The sequence below is a fragment of the Aulonocara sp. 'chitande type north' Nkhata Bay genome, linkage group LG16, assembly GCF_057382095.1.
Source record: "Aulonocara sp. 'chitande type north' Nkhata Bay isolate Kocher_YH1m ecotype deep benthic linkage group LG16, A_spYH_male_GT1.1, whole genome shotgun sequence".
Taxonomy (NCBI): Eukaryota; Metazoa; Chordata; class Actinopteri; order Cichliformes; family Cichlidae; genus Aulonocara; species Aulonocara sp. 'chitande type north' Nkhata Bay.
The window spans coordinates 13,311,760-13,329,417 of NC_141359.1; the positions used below are offsets into that span (position 1 = coordinate 13,311,760).

Genomic DNA, 17,658 nt, shown 5'->3' on the forward strand with positions numbered 1-17,658 from the left:
GCGGACAGGACCTGATAATGCCCTGAGTGATGTAATGCACTGTTTCTGTGCTCAGTGTGAAAGGGGTGAGGCGGTACATATGGTGTGTGTTTGCATGTGTGTGTGGTTACTGAGAACCTTCACAGACATGTGTGTGTGTGGTTACACAAAGGGGATTCGGTGTTTGATTACCCAATGTTTGACTTATCCCCTTACTATAATTTGCAACGCCGGCTCCCATTACAACGGCGCCTCAACCTGAACAACCTGTGCTTTTTCATATTCCAGCAGTGCCACATACAGACAGGCAAACATGAGAGTGTAGTTCCATGTAATTCTGACCTATGAAGAACTCACTCTTCACTTCTATGTGTTGCCAATATCCTTTGCGATGTTTTCATCCATTTAGTATGAGAAAAGAATTCCCACAACTATCACTGACAATAAGTCACTGATGCCGGAATGAGCCTCAGGGAATTTATAACTGAAGCCAAAGAGAGACAACAAAAAACAACAACATCCATTTTGTTTTCTCTATTTACATTTCGACTTTGAAAATTTTTGCCATGATCATAAAAATATAAGGCCTGGATATAATTTCTGGATTTTGGATCATTACAACCCATCTACGGATTAGGGCAAAATGATCAGCCCCCTGTGAAAACTTTTGATTTAACAGGAGGGCTGATAATTTTGTGTCCAGTACCCAGAACAACTGCCAAGACACGAGTGAATGACTTAGCCAAGTTGGGAATTTTAGTGTCAAAGACGATAATTACTAGAACCCCAAAGGAATGGACTGTGAGGCTGCAGACCAAGAAAAGCTCCATTTCTACAAAAGAGAAACCTTCAAGCCACACTGAGCTATGCTAAATACAACCTGGAGAAAGATTACATTTACTGGAAGTTCATCCATATGAGATGAAACTAGAGCGACAACAAAGACACTGCTTATATTTAGAGAAAGAAGATTGAGGCGTACAACCAATAGAATAGTAAAGCATGGTGGTGGGAGTATTATGCTGTGAGGGTGCTTCAGTATGTCTGGAACTGAGAATCTCGTCAAGGTGCAAGGAATAATGAAGAAAGAAGGATATTTGTAGATTTTGAAAGAAAACTGCAGTCAGCAGCAAAACTTGGCCTGGGTTGTCGCTTTATCTTCCAACGACATGTTACTGATTGGACTCCCCAAAGCCCTGATTTGAATCCCATTAAAAAGTCTGCGGCCTGGCCTAAACTGAACGGAAGGCCAAGGTCCAAGCCACACTACCATCAAATCTGGAGGAGCTTGAGATCTGCCAAAGAAGAGTGAGCTGCGATTGGTCAGGAGACTTATTGAAAACTACAAGAAATGACTGCAAGCTGCTAGTTTTGCTTTTTTGTTAAATAATCATGTTTCTTTCTGCAAAGCAAAATAATGTAAGCATTCAAAATAAAACCAGGATGTTTGGAAAATGCTGTGTTAAAAACCCATTGCTCTCTTTAACAGTACTTGGGAAATACATTTTTTTTCATAGGGGTCTAATAATTCTGATCTCATCTGTACATTTTTTTCTATAGCTCTAGAGGAGATAGAAAAGGGTCCAGTGACTAGAAGATTCATACCAAGTAAAGAGCTGTATGGTTGAGGTCATTCACTTCAGTTCACTTCTTATGAATTAAGGTTGCCAGTCTGTCAACAAAATCAACGGAAAGACAACCATTCACACTCACTTTCCTACCTGTGGCCAGTTTTGAACACCAGTTAATCTGACTTGGGTGGAGCACTGGGCGGTGAAGCCAGAGCATTTGGAGAGAACCCATGCAGGGAGAATGTGCAACCTCCACACAGAAAGGCGTCAGCCAGCTGGTGGATTCAAATACAGGACTTTCTTGCTGCAAGGCAAATGTGTTAACCACCGTGTCTGCAGTAATTTATCTTTGGCAGGCATCAGTGACAACAAGCATGACACTGATTAAGTCAGAAACAACATAAATACTATGAAATGGAAGAGCTGGAGTAGAGGTAGGGTTGCGAAGCAGCTTGCAGAGGCTGCGGGAGCTGTAATTAGGCTTAACCTTAGCCCTCAAAGGGTTAAAGCAGCTTAAACCTCTGAGGGCTTAGTCATCAGCCTAACCCTACCATAACCCTGTAAAAATGTGAATAGTTTCTGATGTGTGTCAGACTGTTTTCTAAATTCCATCATTGCCAAGATTTGGGAAAGGAATTTCACGAAAACATTAACTACATGTTCTGAATTCCCAGGGTTAGGTTTCGGAGTATCACTGATGACTTTGAACAACGTGTAGCATGTTTATCTTTACAACCTTATTTAGTTGTTAAAATGATAAAGTTTAGTACCTAAAATTTTTATGTCCTTGTCCTTTAGTTTAATCATTTGGCAAGGCAGACACAACATGGTATCATTAACAAAATGACTGCCAAATGTCAGCTTTTTCTTGTAAAGGTAATACTGTGTAATCAATATGTTTGTGAGCAGAGCTCTGGCCAGCATGTGTTTTTCAACCATATCTTGGTTAAGTTCAAACCAAATCGCAAACACACACTAACACATGCAAGTACATAAAAAAAACATCTGTGTTCTCACAACTTCTCTCCCCTAAAGCACCAATTTTCCAGTTAACTCAATTGTTTTAGCTTTGCGCTTTAACCACTGCTGCCAAACTGTACACACACACATGCATACCACCTCTCCTGTGGTTTTACACATCTTCACTGTGACCCATGATGAAAACACAAGAGGCTGGTTATGTGATGTACCATGTCCTTTAATTGAGGAATGAGCAGTGTGTGTGTTTGTGTCCATGGGGTAAGGGTATGTGTCTATGCTGAGGTGTCACTGCTGTTTGAGGGCAAGCTGAATGCATCCTGCAGGAAGGCAGAGTAGTTGATGTTTTTCACGGCTGCTCGGCCACCATCAAACCCCACATCGACTTCAAACTGGAAACAGGAACAGGAACACACACGTCACTTTGAGCAGATTCAAATACTTAGTGTTGTAAATAATTGATCATTCTGGTGTCCAGCTTTATTTTACTATTTCTTTCTCTCCTCTGTGACTGTTTGTGCTTCTCTGTGATAACGCTCTCCTTTATTGTTCTTTTATTTGCTTGACTCTGCACTATGACTTGACTATGCACTTTTGCACAAATGAAACATTTCAGAGTGTAGCAAAAGGGCTATTTAAAATAGCACTGCTTTTTCAAACGTTAACAAAACTGAGGGCTGTCTTTTACCTCCATTATACTGATTAAACCCTAGGAAACAAAGGAAAATCCTGCTTACAAAAGTGCCATTTAGCACTTTCCACTTTTTTTTTAAATTGTTTCCAAGATAAAGTAAAATGAACAGAACAAAAGAATGATAACAGCAGAGGCAATAAGAAAATCAGCAATGCTAAACAGCGAGCTGGAATGCAGCAAATACCAAAAAGGCACGCAAGGAGAAGTTAGTTTGTCTGGACCTGCCAACGTGACATTCCTGTTGTTCTTGACACCTTAAAAAATGTTAAAAAGGTGCAGTGGCCATTTTTGGTCTCTTCGAGGGTTTGCCTTGGAGATTTTTTAGGACGGCAGAGTAGTTGAGCAGAGACTGAGCAATGAGTTTGGGCTTAGAAGCAGGCGAGGAAAAAAGCAGCTGGAAACCATGGCAGAGGAAAATGGAGAATAAATTAAGCACAGTGTCAGTATACACACACACACACACACACACACACACACACACACACCGTGAGCACATATACAGATTCCTTCACTCTTGTTCTATTCACGCAAGTCTGGTGAATATCTCTCCTGCTCACCTGTTTCTGCTTAGATTTGGCTGTAGCGTAGCATGCCGAATTTGTATTACACAGGAAAGATACAAGTAAAAGAGAGAAGAAGAGAAGAGCTACTTCTTTTTGACCACCTCTGTATGTATGTCTCTCTCAAGACATTTGCCTTACACACACACACACACACACACACACACACACACACACACACACACACACACACACACACACACAAATTGTCTTCTTATCCGATGACTGTTCCTTTCCGCTCACTTGATTCTGCCTTTGGCTCACTCATCCACTGAGTGATTGCAGGTTAGAGGAGAACGTAAACTCATTTTCAGTTACCCCTATTTAAAAAATCTGTGCACATGCTGTGAAATCACTTACTGTCTCTCACTGAATTGACTCTTTCTTCTTGCTTTATTTGCTTTATAGTTCCTGCTTTTTCTCACCTTTAAGGTGTCTTCAGGCATCACGGGTGGAGCAGGGTGCTCTAACCAGTTAATACCAGCAAGGAAGGCATAGTAGTCAATCTCATCTCCATCTGCAAACCTGAATAAAAGATGCCATCCACTTGAGAAACTGTTTTTTTGTGCTTCATGGTCACAGTCGCTGGAGCTTATTGAACCATTTTGCAAACTAAAATTTAAGAATTGCTTCCTTTTCAAAAATAAGTCACAGATGGAATTACACATTAATTATCAGACTCCTGCAATTTTTGCTTATTCTTCCAGTTCCAGCTGCCCCAAAGGTGCTACAATAATCATGTACTTTCTGTTTGTCTGTGGCTTCTGGAAAATCCAGTCTGAGTCAGAATCTCTGTGGCTTTCATACATTTTTTGTTGAAAGGTGAAATATTTTCAGTTTGCACGGATGCATATTGGACTGTATTCACACCACCTGGGCCAAGTTTAACCCATCTTCTGCACTTTATCTGCACTACTTCAAAACTTTTCTTCGCAACTTGTAACAACAACTGTAAAGCCAAGTATGATTTTTTTTTAATGTGGAATAAAAATAAACAATGTAGACTTCAGAGAAAACAGAAACTACCAAACAATATTCTGGGCTGACAAAAGCAGCCAAAAAATACGTAGAAATTGTCTTTAAGATTTTTAAAATGTAGTTTTCTCAACCATCAGGAGATGTTAGTGCAGATTGTGATTGGGATGTCTACTTGATGTCTTATATGTCTTACCCAGTCAAATACCCCCAACACAAATAATAACAAATAAAAACAAAACTGAGTCTAAACACTGAAACTAAATAAATCAAGCTGAAACAAAAAAATGAAACGCACACTGGAAACCAACTGAAAATAGAAACCAAAATTTCAAGTGCAATTAAAAAAAACAACTCTGGTCAGAACACACCTTTAAATATTTATAAGATATGTCCTTGAAAAGATTGTAACAAGGCACCATTTCTTAATTTTTGTGGTTTTCAGTTCGGTAGAGATTTTTTTTGTATGACAAGAACAATCCCGGGCACAGATTGCGGACTGCACTTCACCTCAGTGAAAATAAACCTTTCTGAAAAGCCTTCTGAAAATGTTCTGACATTTTTGAGGGGACCTTGAACTGCTCTACACTAAACTGATTTGTGGGCTCTTACTTGCTGAGAAGACCTTCGAGCAGGCTGTTGGGCACGGGAAGGTGGAAAGCTTTACAAATGGTCCTTATCGCTTTTGTGGAGAGACGTTGTGTCCTAAAGAAAAAAACAAAACAAGCGCACAACATATCCAACATATGGTAGAGCCAAAAGCTGCAGCTACAGTTCAGACTCGCATTGGCTGTGAGCCTGCTGTTTGTAGAGACATTTGAGAAAGGCTCTAAGAAAAAAAACAAAACATGTTGGTTAGAGGCCAGTACATTACATCAGAGACAATGTGCCATCAGCAGCAACATGAGCTGGCCTTTGTTGTTAGTTTAACATAAAGTACATGTAATTCCCATAAGGACTGACATAAATTCAGTGCTAGTGGAAAACGTTTTAAAGTGATATCGTATTTGGACAATGTGTGTAAAACAGAGGATGTCTGTCCTGCAAGAACACTTATTCTCCACAGTAATGACCGCGAGTCCAGAGGCGTCGTTCTTGTCATGCCTTCCTTATTACAGGGACGCTGATGAACAAGTTGATGCCTATCAAGGGTGTCTACACTTGTGTCACATAAACAAATCAGCAAAAGTGGGTTAAAGGTCCTATCAAGTGGATGAGCAGTGTGTGCGCATTAAATATGTGATTTTATGCACAAAAACAAAATGAAGGTGACAGACAATGAAAAACACACATAATAGACTCAGGAGACTGTGTGTGTGTGTGTGTGTGTGTGTGTGTGTGTGTGTGCGCGCGCGCGTGCGCACTGGGCTAAACAGGTCTTAAGGATCCATCTGGTTCCCATCCTATGGCATTGCTGGAACTAATCGTTGCTCTGAGGTATGGGGGCCACAGGCTGCACGATTGATGCCTTGTTGTGACGCTATCTGCCTGTGTGTTTTTCTGTGTGTGTCTGTGTTTATGTTGCAATAGTATTTTGCCTTACTTGTGTCGATCGTGATCCGCGAATGCTCTGGCCATTTTAGGGAATTCTTCAAAGGCCTTCTTCTTGAGGAAGTCCTGGGCCACAGCCAGCATCAAGCCCACGTCCACCTGGGTCTGCTCGCGCTCTGAGAAACACCGGCCCAGCACCAGCACCTCGTGCTCAGACAGATTGCAGTCCAGTCCCAGCAGCAGGCTCCTATGTGGGGAGAAAATAATACACAAAAACTGATGACAAATGAATTAACCCACATCTCACAATCCTTTAAGGTTGTTTTCACACCTACAGTTCACTTACTCTGGTCCAAATCAGCTCATGAGTATCTAAACACGAAGATTTGGTTTCTGGTTACCAGATAAAACTCGAAGGGGAACTCCAAGTGAACCAAAATGTGTTGCTACAAAATAAGTGAGAACGTGTAGTATGCTTATTGGTCAGATGTGTCTGGAGCAACAAAAGTAAATAGAGGAAAGAGGTTGAGGTTATGTTCTCGCTGAGTGGATAACATGGAGAACTTACATTCAATTTATAGCTGGCCCATACTAACTGTTTTATTCTCCATTTTCCATAAAACGAAGAGAGTTCGACTTAGAATTTGATTTAAACTGACTAAACCCTGCAGATGTGAAAACACCCTTAATATACTGTGCACAGGATTTCTCTTTGCTTTCATGTGTCACTTATTATATTTACATCCCTAGAATTGGATAGGAACAAATTAGTCTCCAGTAAATCACTATTTAAACTCCACATATGTAGTGATTAACTGTCCTTTTCATCACTTTATGGTTGGGAACTAGAACCCTTCTCTCGGTCTCGTCCAAGTTACCACACTCTGCTAACAGGAGGTGCTGGCAGTAATTTCACCTTGGAGAACTGAATACATTGATCACGTACTTCAACACTTGCGGGCTAGAGATTAAACTGCAAGTGTTTTTGCTTCATTACTGTACCTTATCGACTCAAAAGGGATGAAGCCAGTGTTGCTGGGGTCACTGAGAGTCAGAAACTTCCTGATCTCACACTGTTTCTCCTCCGGAAGGGACCTTAGTTTGCTAATGATGATGCCCATGTTGGCTCTGGGAAACTTTAAAGGGTAACACAGAAAACATGCTTAATAGAATAGAATTAGAATAGAATTCAACTTTATTGTCATTGCACATGCACAGGTACAGGGTAACGAAATGCAGTTAAGGAAATAATAGCACTTAAGGAAAAGCGGACTGCTTCATGCCCCCGAGACAAAAAACTAAAACCAGCTTGAGCTGATTTCTTATTTTTCCTCTTTACCTCCTCAGCATGCTGCTCCATGTACTTGAATGTGTATTCATCAGCATCCAGAAGCTGGAAGTTGATGCTGTTAAGGCAGAGGGTAGCTCCCACATACAGATCCTGAGCTGTAAAGTACTGAGACAGCTGACTCTTAAACAGCTCCTGGCCTGGCTTCTTTACACGACCGCGCTCCAGAAACTTACCACCAAGAACACCTACAACATGGGACAGAGTGTAGAAAGAAAGCTTCTGTAATACTTAACTACATGTATCCGAACCATGAGGGTCATCGATTTGTATCTCAGGTCCTACGAGTGTTTCTGTTGCAAATGAGGATGGAAAGTTTTTACCTGAGTTCTTCTGTGGGCGTTCAAACACACTGATGGTGTCATTGGAGAGGTAGAAGGAGATGATGAAGACCCGCTCTCTGTCAACTGGATCAGCTGTAATCATCTTAGCTTGGAAATTCAGCACTTTACTGTCCAAGCCATACCTGTGGAGACAGGCTCACAGTAGAGTTCGGGGCTAGCACTAACACACATATAGTGAGAGATAGAGTAGAGATAAAAAACTTTCACTAATTTGATTGTGACTGTGACTTAAACTCATCGAACCTGTCTTTCGCCATAAATTTCTGGAAGTCTTTCCGTGGTGGCTTGGGCAGGAGGTGCTGGCAGAAGCTAAGCGAGTCCTCCTCTGAGCCAAAGCCGTTGTAGGGGGGCACAGGTCTCGGGGGCTTAGGGGCTGGCGGAGCTTTGTACTGCAACGGGGTGAAGTCCTCTAAGAGGAAGCAGAAGAAAGAAGAGACAAAACATTTAAAAGAAGAAAATAAACCCAGGAGGAGAGCTTAAATGATCACAACGAAACAGGTCATCTATCCCTGAGCTGACCCCTGACTACTCAGAGCAAGAAGGGACACTTCCATCACAGTGACCTGTCAGCGGGGCCTCTGTCTTGTTTCCTACTGTGACTAATGCAGCAAGCCCCCAAAACCTGCCCAGGGTGGCAGTGAGCAAGGATACACTATAAGGTTTTTCCCTGCTGGGGAGTAAGTGCCTTTAACTTTAACTGGAGGCCCAGGTGTCTTTTGTCAGTTCATCAGTGGTGTTGAACACTTTCTGTTTTTCTAATAAGCGTCAAGCAATAAGCGCTCTCTATAGACAGAAAGCAAATCTATCCTGTACCATTGGATTCAGGAATCACCTCCACAAGAAAGACGGCTTTGGCAGATGCTTGCTCTTACTGCCCCCAAGTGTTTAGATTAATGCAATGCAAGACACAAGTGAAAATCCCCAGGAAAAAATATGTCACTGTAAGCATTTTCTTACATCAGTTATTCCATAGGTGTATACATAATGCAATTTTTTTTTTTCAGTTGACAATCCTGTCCAAAGAAACAATGCAAACATTTTTAGTAATACTGAAATAAAGAAATCAACAGCACTGCAGTAGTGTTTACCGTACCGATGCCATATTTGGCGCGGTAGTAGTGTTTGGTGAAGTCATCACAGTCAGCGAGGATTACTCTCCTGCCCCACACATTCACTTCCCCACCTATGATTAAATCACAGTCCTTGTAGAATTCCTCGTGGACAGCTCCGGTCTGCAGGTGAGAATAGAGATAATGACATGAGTAAACAAAACAAAAACTTATATAGAATCTTACTTGTTGAATTGAATTACTTAAACACACATGAATTGGATGGTTATATCTATTAAGAGCCTGGTGCTGAGTGGATACAGGGAGTGGGACATGGTGATCGAAGAATCCTGTATTAAAATCCACAGCAGAAATTATGTCAGCAAAAATGGTGGAATAAGATTAACGCTCTGTGGAAGCATTTTAAAACCTTATTTTGGGTCAAACTCAGGAAACCTTTTATTTCTGATAAGACTGATGGTTGCATACAGGCAAAACTGAAAATTGATGGAATTATTATTTAATACAGAAAAGTGTGGTCAAACATAATCTGTGTTTGATTAGCAACAGCTTCTTTTTCAGCATGACACTGCCAACGCAGTAAAAGCATATCTGAATAGAGAAACACACAATGGAACATTATCAGTCATGGACTGGCCTCAGCAGAATCATTTTAGCAGTGTGGCATCATCTTCACAGAGAACAGAACAAAAAGCAGCCAACATCCAAAGAAGAACTTTGAAAGTCTTTGAGAGCTATTCCTAAAGGATAGTCAAAGAAATTAGAAGAAAACCCACCTAAGAGAGTTCAGACTGTGAAGTATAAAGGTGGTCATACTTTGACTTTCAAGGTCTTGTACATCCTCTGTTTTTGCCTTATATATTGTATTTCCACATATGTACACACATGTTTCAATAAATTGCCTCTATTTCCTAATTTCCTAGCAAAATATGGAGGAAATGAGGAGTGACACAAGAGGTTTGCACAGTATTGTATTAACTGAAAAAGGAAGCTGCCTTCCCCTAGACTGGATTACTGGATTGTAATTTGACGCATATTTTATCCTCTAACTCTAATCGAGTGTCTTAATAGCTCGTTTTAGGTTTAACCTCTGAGATTCATGTAAATCTCGCTAACTGCCTAGCCTCTCAGTGACCTCTCAAATAACATCCCGTTAGCATGTTTGTAGTGTGAGCATGGCTGAGACAGGACATACTTTGAGGCTGTCCAGTATGTAGCGGTTTCCCATAGTACTGGAGGTGAGCACGTTGAGCACCGTGCGGTCTGTTATCTCTCCAGGCTGCTTGACTTTGGCTGGAACATGCTGCAAAAGGGAAACAAGTGCGGACAGGAAAAATACAGAAACTGTTAAACAAAAATTATTCTTTATAAGTAAATACCATTCTGCATGCACACAACTGGTAAGAGAAATAAAAAGACGGGTAAAAGACTGAAAGAGAGAGGGAGAAGCAGATCAACAAAATAAGACTGAAGAAGGAAACGAGATCTGTCGTTAAGGACACGGTGATTTCCCACTGGATGGCAAAGTCTGCTCAACCTTTAAGGCTGACATTTAATAAAAAGGCATCGGAGCAAACAACGTTACTGGACTGAAAACACATAGTTATACATTGACATGATTGATGCCTGGATGTCCTTCAGGATGAATTAAGCTTGGTCAGTCAGTAACTGGAGGAGAAAGCCTACATGCTTGAGGGAAACTGGGTGCTAAAGCAGTCCTGTCAGAGTGAATGAGGTCTCCATGAAAGCAGGAAGACGAAAAGAAGCAACACAACCAGAAAGAGGGACACTGCAAGCCTTTAGGTTAGGAGTAACCATCTTTAAAAGTTAACAAAAACAAAGAAATAGCAAAACTTCAAGCTCAAAAAAGCCCTTATTTATCCTTTTGTATAACCCTGCCTGTGCTTTTTTTCTTTACTCTCTCATTTCTCGACAGCTGTTATCGCGCTCTTATCACGCTGCTTTACCTACCTTAGGTAGTCTGCAGCGACGAAGAAATTTGTTCACTTTGTCTCTGCCAGAATTTGGGGGGATCACCTCCCGGATCTCTATGGTGTCATCAACCAGGAAGTAGTGCAGTATGAGCTCCCGCAAGTCAACATAAATGCTCTGTGAGTCATCCCAGAAGCAGTAGAAGCGCAGGACTTTGCGGTCATGGTCCAAGAACTGCTTCAGCGTATCATGTCTCTCATATGGCCGAAGTGGCTGCATACTCTTTTTGAGCTGAAAGCGTGAAACAAATAGATTATTCGCTATAACTTTCTTTAAAAAAAATAAATAAAGGAGGATTAAAATATATTTCGACAGAGTTAAAAAAAAAAAAGAGTTAAAATAAAATACAAACAACAAAAAATGTATTTCGGATGCCCACCTGTTCCCGTAGGCTGCTGTAGGGGTCCTCAGGTACAGTTGTAGGGTTATTTACGTGCACCCCAAGTTTTGTCAGAAAGTTCCTTGTGAAAGAGTCACAGTCAGTCACAGTGAATGTGCGAGAGTGCAGCTTCATCTGTTGGTTGATGTTGAAATGGAACAGGTTGTAGAACTGGCCTTCATTTGGAGGAGGCAGTGGAATACGGTGGCGACGAATGAGTGTTCCTATGACAGGGATCACCAACACAGTAACAAATGAGTCTGGAAACTCTCATCATATTGCAGATTTTTGGGCCACTTGGGAAAAAGCAGAAGATTAACAAAAATCCAAACCCAATCCCAAAAGAGTTGTGATGATGTATAGAATGTAAATTAAAACAGAATGCAATCACTGACAAACTCATAAACCCATATTTGTCTGGAGAAATGTCTTTTTGCAAGAGACAAAGCTGAAAATCAATGCTGGATGCCCATGATCATCGCCACCCCGAAGGCATCTAATACAGGCATGGTTTTATCATGGAAATCACTGCATCAGCTCAGGAACACTTCCAGAAATCACTGTTCACTTTCCACAAATGGTTGGCAGAAACGGTTAAAGCTCAATCATGCAGAGAAGAAGCTGTATGTGAACAACGCCACCATCTCTGAGCAAACACTCATTTAAAATTTAGAGAGGCAAAGTAGACTGCATCTGTAGTCAGACGAATTAAAATGCAATATTTGAATTTCTTCTTCTTCATCTTCCTCCCATCAAATTCAAAAGTGACCTTATTTTTTTCTTAAAAATGTTACAAGTTTTTATCATGAGTAAAATGTGAGTTTATCAGATTTGCAACTCATTTTATTCTGTTTCCATTTATATTTTGCATAGTGTCTCATTGTTTATTTATTTATTGAGGCTGTAATTGAATTTAAGCAATATTCTCAAGATATTTCCTGTTATATCACAGACACCTTGGGGAATGCCACTGTTCTTGTACTCCGGCTCCACAACCTGTATGGTATCGTCTTCCAGGAAGAAGTAGATCTTACACTTTCTGATTCTGTACGTCTCAGACTGAGCCTCAGGTACAGTCTCCTGGAAGTATGCATCAAAACACAGAACCTAGAAGAACAAAATGATATTTTGTGGCTAAAATTACTCAAATGACAAATGCGAAATGATTACAGGCTTTAAAAAATACCAGGCTTTAATTTTTTTTTTACTTGAATGAGTAACACAAGATATTGGAAGCTTTAAACCTTAATAACAGACATGAAAAAAAAATAACATAAAGCTATACCATGTCTGTCTGAGTGGAGAATTAAAATCAGTTTCTATTATTCACCTGTTTGTCAAAGGTTACCCATGGTGGTAAACCGGTACCACTTCCTATGGGATAGACGGAGTACTTTGGTTTAATCTCCTGACCAACTAAATGTTCTCCTCCAATGCCTGGCTTCTCAGACCCAACCAGCATAGGGACTCCACTGGAATAGTTAAAATGTTGGGATTTGTGGAATCTCTCCTTCCCCAGCTGTGGTACAGAAAGGAGAAAGTATATCTGAGCACTTTCTATTAAAAACATGTTAAATAGACTGGTTCTTATATGCCTGAGTACTCAAAGCGCTTTCTAAACAGCATACATCACTCACCCACTCGTACAACCACTTTTATCTGAGCTTAAGCGCTCTCTAGCTAACAGGCGACCTGGGGTTAGTTTCTAGCTAAGGAAGTCGCCTGCTAACGAAACTCGGTAATTTGCGAGAAACATACGAAGTGTCGTAAACTTACTCTTTCATTGGGAGAGTTCCCTGGCAGAAACGGTAAAGCCATGGTGGTAATACTTATAACTGTTGGATTACTTTCTCCATAAAACTCAGCGGCCCTGAAGTTCCAACGGTCTGTTATTGGTCTGTTACCATGGAAACGTCTTTTGGGGACACGTCTCTTAGCAACAAAAAGAACCAATGAAATATTTTTATTTTCATAACAATATTCAAATTATTGCTGTTCATCGTATATTTTGATGCTAACATAGCCAATTAAATAAAAAAGAATTTATAAACACATTATTTTTCCTACAAGTTAAAAAGTGCAACAGAGCGTAAACTGTGTACTTATGTACTATTTATATATTAAAGTTTACAAATAGTATCAGAGTTGGCATAATATAACCACCACTACTAAGGTAATTAAGTAATTATCCCTGTAAATAATACCTTGCTGTTTAGAGTTTACTGTACATTCTGATGATTTGGAAATAATTCTTGCTTGAACTTTTACGCCATCTAAAAGCCCTCTGTGTCTACCTAAGAAATTATAATTTAATGTATGCCACACACATCCTGCAAAAATTTAACTTGGACTCAAGAATACATTATAACACATCCTGTTTCCTTGTAAACTGTAAACTATTATGCTTGTAGGGCATACAAAAATAAATGGCCAGAGTAGCAGCTCATTTTTGTTTCTAATTATAAGTGCAAACTAAAACATTTTACAAAATCCAAGTGAAAGTAAACCAAAGCATGGATGAATGTATACTAACAGACTTCAAAGGCATCCGAGACTAGGTTTCTTCATCTGTACAGTTAAATAAACTGCACTGTAAATTGAATTAGACACAATTAAACATATTTCTTTATTTTTATTTACTTACATAATAGTCAGACCACAGCCTTCAGTACCCAAAGCGATGCTAAACATAATAGACCATAAAAAACAGAGACCGCAAAGACTGGTGTAACCCAGTTTTTACTTTGAAGATGATTGATTATAATGTGTTAAACCAAAATATAAAAATTAACAGTGGCACTGATGGAATACCCTAAAGACATGCATCCCCTGCCAGGTGTAGGTGAACTGAAATCTATTTGCCCCAACTGTGCACAACCACAATGGGAAATCTTTCCTTCTGGAACACTGTCCCGTTTTTTAATAAATACATAATAACAGAAACATTCTGCTGGGTTTCCTTTTTTGATTTAATTTACATGATATGTATTATTATTTGGCGTTAAAACTGGAGTGTTTCAAGATGGCCATTCTGGGCTAATAAATAAGTCCCATGTCTATATCAACAAGTATGGTGTTATAAACAGAGGGGTTTGCAATGCAGCTTAAGTAAAAACACAGAGCTCCAAGCTAAACTGGTATCTGTTGGTCACTTGCTGTTAAAACACTTGAGAACTTTTCAGCAAAGACTTATAATTATCCCCTATAGCTTTTTATAACATCAGAAACATAACACAAAAAACCCCCAATAACTCTTCTCATTCGGTAGGTCCTAAGATGCCAGGCCGAGCAGGAATCCTCCGATGAAGCCACTTGTGACGACAATGTTTTTCTTCACAAACTCTCTGGACTGAAAGACACAAACCATATTTCATATGACACAGTCACTTTTTCGTTGTAATGGGAGGGTGAAAATGATCTCACAGTCAACCAGACAACTCACAACAAAATTACCTTCTCAACAAATGTGTTGAGCTCAGGGACTGCCTGATCTGTTCCCTTCTTTAACTGCTTCTTAGCTTTGTTGACATCCTTCTCTACTCGCTTCCAGTCCACTTGGATATAGCCACTGTTGTTAGCGACCTGAAGAAAGACAGATTCATGAAAACAATGTCAATGTGTTGAAAAGCTTAACCTGCACATATTTATGCAGGGCGATGCAATAATACCTGTAAAAGCAGAAGACCTCCCCCCACTGCGGTAGCAGCAACTTTTCCAACCTTCTGGAAGAGGTAACCTGCACACCTAAGGCAAATTGAAAAGAGAGCCTAGTAGCTGATCTAACAATAATAATGACACAAGTTAGCCTAACAATGACCATTGTAAGGTGGCCATTCACTGTCATAAGGTTTGCATGATGTGAAAGGTTCCACTGATAAAGTGTAACTAAGACACTGTTTGCAAGATACCTTAACTGCAGAGTTATAAAGTTGGGAGTGTGAAATTTGTTTTCTTAAGTGATGGCAAAATACAATTTTGTCTCTCTGCTACAGTAACACGTGAACAGCACGATGAGCATGCACTATATGTGCTGTACAAAATACTGTACAAAACATTTTGAGCTACTCCTCATTTCCTTATATTTTACTTCCAAAGAGCCAGGCCTCCTGGTCATTTTTTAAAGCGGCCTTGAGCAGTAGCTCTCCAGCCCTTCTGATGCTCTTTTAATGTTTTTCTTTGGACGTTCCTTTCCAAGTTCTGAGGTATGCCAAATGACACAAGAACTGGGTTGTAAATAACTTGTCAAAAGTAATAAATTCATGAACACAGAAAATGATCTTTGATCCACCACCCAATGTCATCTCTAAAGTGTTTGATTTGGAAACTGAAACTAAAGAATGAAACTGCTGCCATACACGCTGCTAAAGGCATACCTGGATAACCCCCCCCCCCCCCCCCCCCCTAAAAAAACAACAACCCCCAAACAAAACAAAACAACAACAACAAAAAACACAGTGGAACGCTGTCAGCCACTGATTGTGCAAAGCCTGGACCTCAACATTACTGAAGCAGTGTGAGATCATCATGACAAAGAATGGAACAAACAGCATTCAAAGGAGAACTTTGAAGAACTATCTTTGAAGAGTGCTTAAAGGAATTAGACGAAAGCTTTCTGAGGAGACTTCGGGCTGTTGAAGAATACTCATGACGATGATCACTTAAAAGGTCATGAGTATTGTATAAACTCTGTTTTTCTTATATACTGTATATATGTTTGCATGTTTCAAATACTGTCTGCACACATTTCATATTTTCCTAGGAAAGGGGAATGTGGGGTGGCTAGAGATTTTTGCGCAGTACAGAAATAAAGACATCCGTGTCCAATTAACCAACAGAAGATATACTGTAAACAAGATGAGACACAGAGCAATTTATAACCATCTAAATCTTGAGATTTTCTCATTTTGCGTTGGGGTGTTTCTCAGCCATTCATATTTACTACGCTAAAGGCAGCATAATTTTAATGAGAATATTTACCATCCACTCACTCCACCTATTGCAATCTGTGTGGCCACAGAGTATTTTTCAGCTATGGGGCCGGAATTCTTTCCGAAAAGGCGGTTCCACCATCGCTGACGTTTAGCGTATTCTGTCAGATCCACGACCTTGTCGTAAATCTCATCTTCCACTTGTGTACATACAAGAAAAAATAAAAGACAGCTAGCATGAAATAACAATGAATGCAGCGGCGAGAAGCCTTACAAGCACAGTTATATTAATGCTACAAAATCAACATACGATTCTGGACGCTATTATCCATAACTCAACGATCAATTTTAGTAGTTTCCTGCTTTTTTACTTAAGATTTATCATGACAGAGGCAGATACCAATAGTTTCATTACGGGCTCCATTACAACTTACTAAAATTCATGGGCCTAACAATAACTTAGCATGACTACATAACTAAAGCTAACAGGTGAAAAGTTAATGTTAGCTGTAAATGGTGCGGCCCAGGACACAGTCAACGCTACAGAGGAAACGGGAAAACGTCTTCAAGGCTTCTTAGCAGCAACGCGAACGTTACTAAATGCACCCACGGTGTCGAGACCGTCCTGGATCCGAATAACATGCAATAACTTTGCAGGCCTCCTTACCCTTGCTATTCGCCATTTTGGAGTGCACTGGTCTGTCCTCAGCTGCTTTCACGTCCGGCGTCATTTGCATAAATTTGACAGTGAAAAAGAAACTGAGACATGGGCAGGCCTACATATACTGCAATGTTATACGTTGTGTAGTAGTAGTAATAATAATAATAATAATAATAATAATAATAATAATAATACATGTTTTTGTTTCTTATGAAACATTTGGAGATTTTGCCAGTCTCGCAACTCCATCCAGGTTTCGCGTGACCTCCAATACACTCAGTGCACTGAAGGTTGTTAGGACACAGGTATGGGCAGCTAAAGGTGTGTTGGTTGTGACTATTTTGTTTTTTAAGAATAACTCTAAATGAGTGCATTCCAAGTGGAGATGGTTAGCCCCCTATTTTCCTAACTGATATTAGGAAAACAATTCCTGACTAATTCCTGACAATAACAGGTTTCATTTATTTAGGTTATTTTTGCACTATTAAGTTAGCAGAAGAAATTCTGCCGTGAATTCTCCATGAATGAGTTTCGTAATAACCCGGTGTGCCTAGTGGTAGAAAAAGACAAAACAGACAAACAAAAGAAAGAATCGATAGTAAATATATTAAAATGTTATTACTAAGTTTTATATAGCTTTTTATTTTTTATGGGATTTGTTTATATCTTTTTTTGGAACACCAAGGCA

At 39.9% G+C, this 17,658-nt stretch overlaps 2 protein-coding genes across 4 annotated transcripts; both read right to left on the reverse strand.

Moving 5' to 3' along the window:
• Positions 1-2,727: 2,727 nt before the first annotated feature.
• On the reverse strand, positions 2,728-13,846 carry efhc2 (EF-hand domain (C-terminal) containing 2). Of its 3 annotated transcripts, XM_086267011.1 has the most exons (15): positions 13,158-13,846; positions 12,712-12,900; positions 12,338-12,488; positions 11,382-11,605; positions 10,982-11,233; positions 10,206-10,313; positions 9,034-9,172; positions 8,184-8,349; positions 7,920-8,062; positions 7,588-7,784; positions 7,251-7,384; positions 6,301-6,495; positions 5,370-5,462; positions 4,208-4,307; positions 2,728-2,920 (listed from the first exon to the last, which is right to left on the reverse strand). In XM_086267011.1, the coding sequence occupies exons 1-15, from the start codon at positions 13,197-13,199 to the stop codon at positions 2,804-2,806; spliced, it is 2,250 nt and encodes a 749-aa protein (XP_086123137.1). In that variant the 5' UTR covers positions 13,200-13,846; the 3' UTR covers positions 2,728-2,803. The 3 variants fall into 3 exon arrangements, with proteins under 3 accessions (XP_086123137.1, XP_086123136.1, XP_086123138.1); XM_086267010.1 differs by lacking the exon at positions 13,158-13,846 and having other exon boundaries at positions 12,712-12,966; XM_086267012.1 differs by lacking the exons at positions 2,728-2,920; positions 13,158-13,846 and adding an exon at positions 3,473-3,616 and having other exon boundaries at positions 12,712-12,966.
• Positions 13,847-13,998: 152 nt separating this feature from the next.
• On the reverse strand, positions 13,999-17,018 carry fundc1 (FUN14 domain containing 1). Its single transcript, XM_086267014.1, has 5 exons — positions 16,977-17,018; positions 16,359-16,509; positions 15,050-15,125; positions 14,835-14,963; positions 13,999-14,730 (listed from the first exon to the last, which is right to left on the reverse strand). The coding sequence occupies exons 1-5, from the start codon at positions 16,990-16,992 to the stop codon at positions 14,653-14,655; spliced, it is 450 nt and encodes a 149-aa protein (XP_086123140.1). The 5' UTR covers positions 16,993-17,018; the 3' UTR covers positions 13,999-14,652.
• Positions 17,019-17,658: the final 640 nt, after the last annotated feature.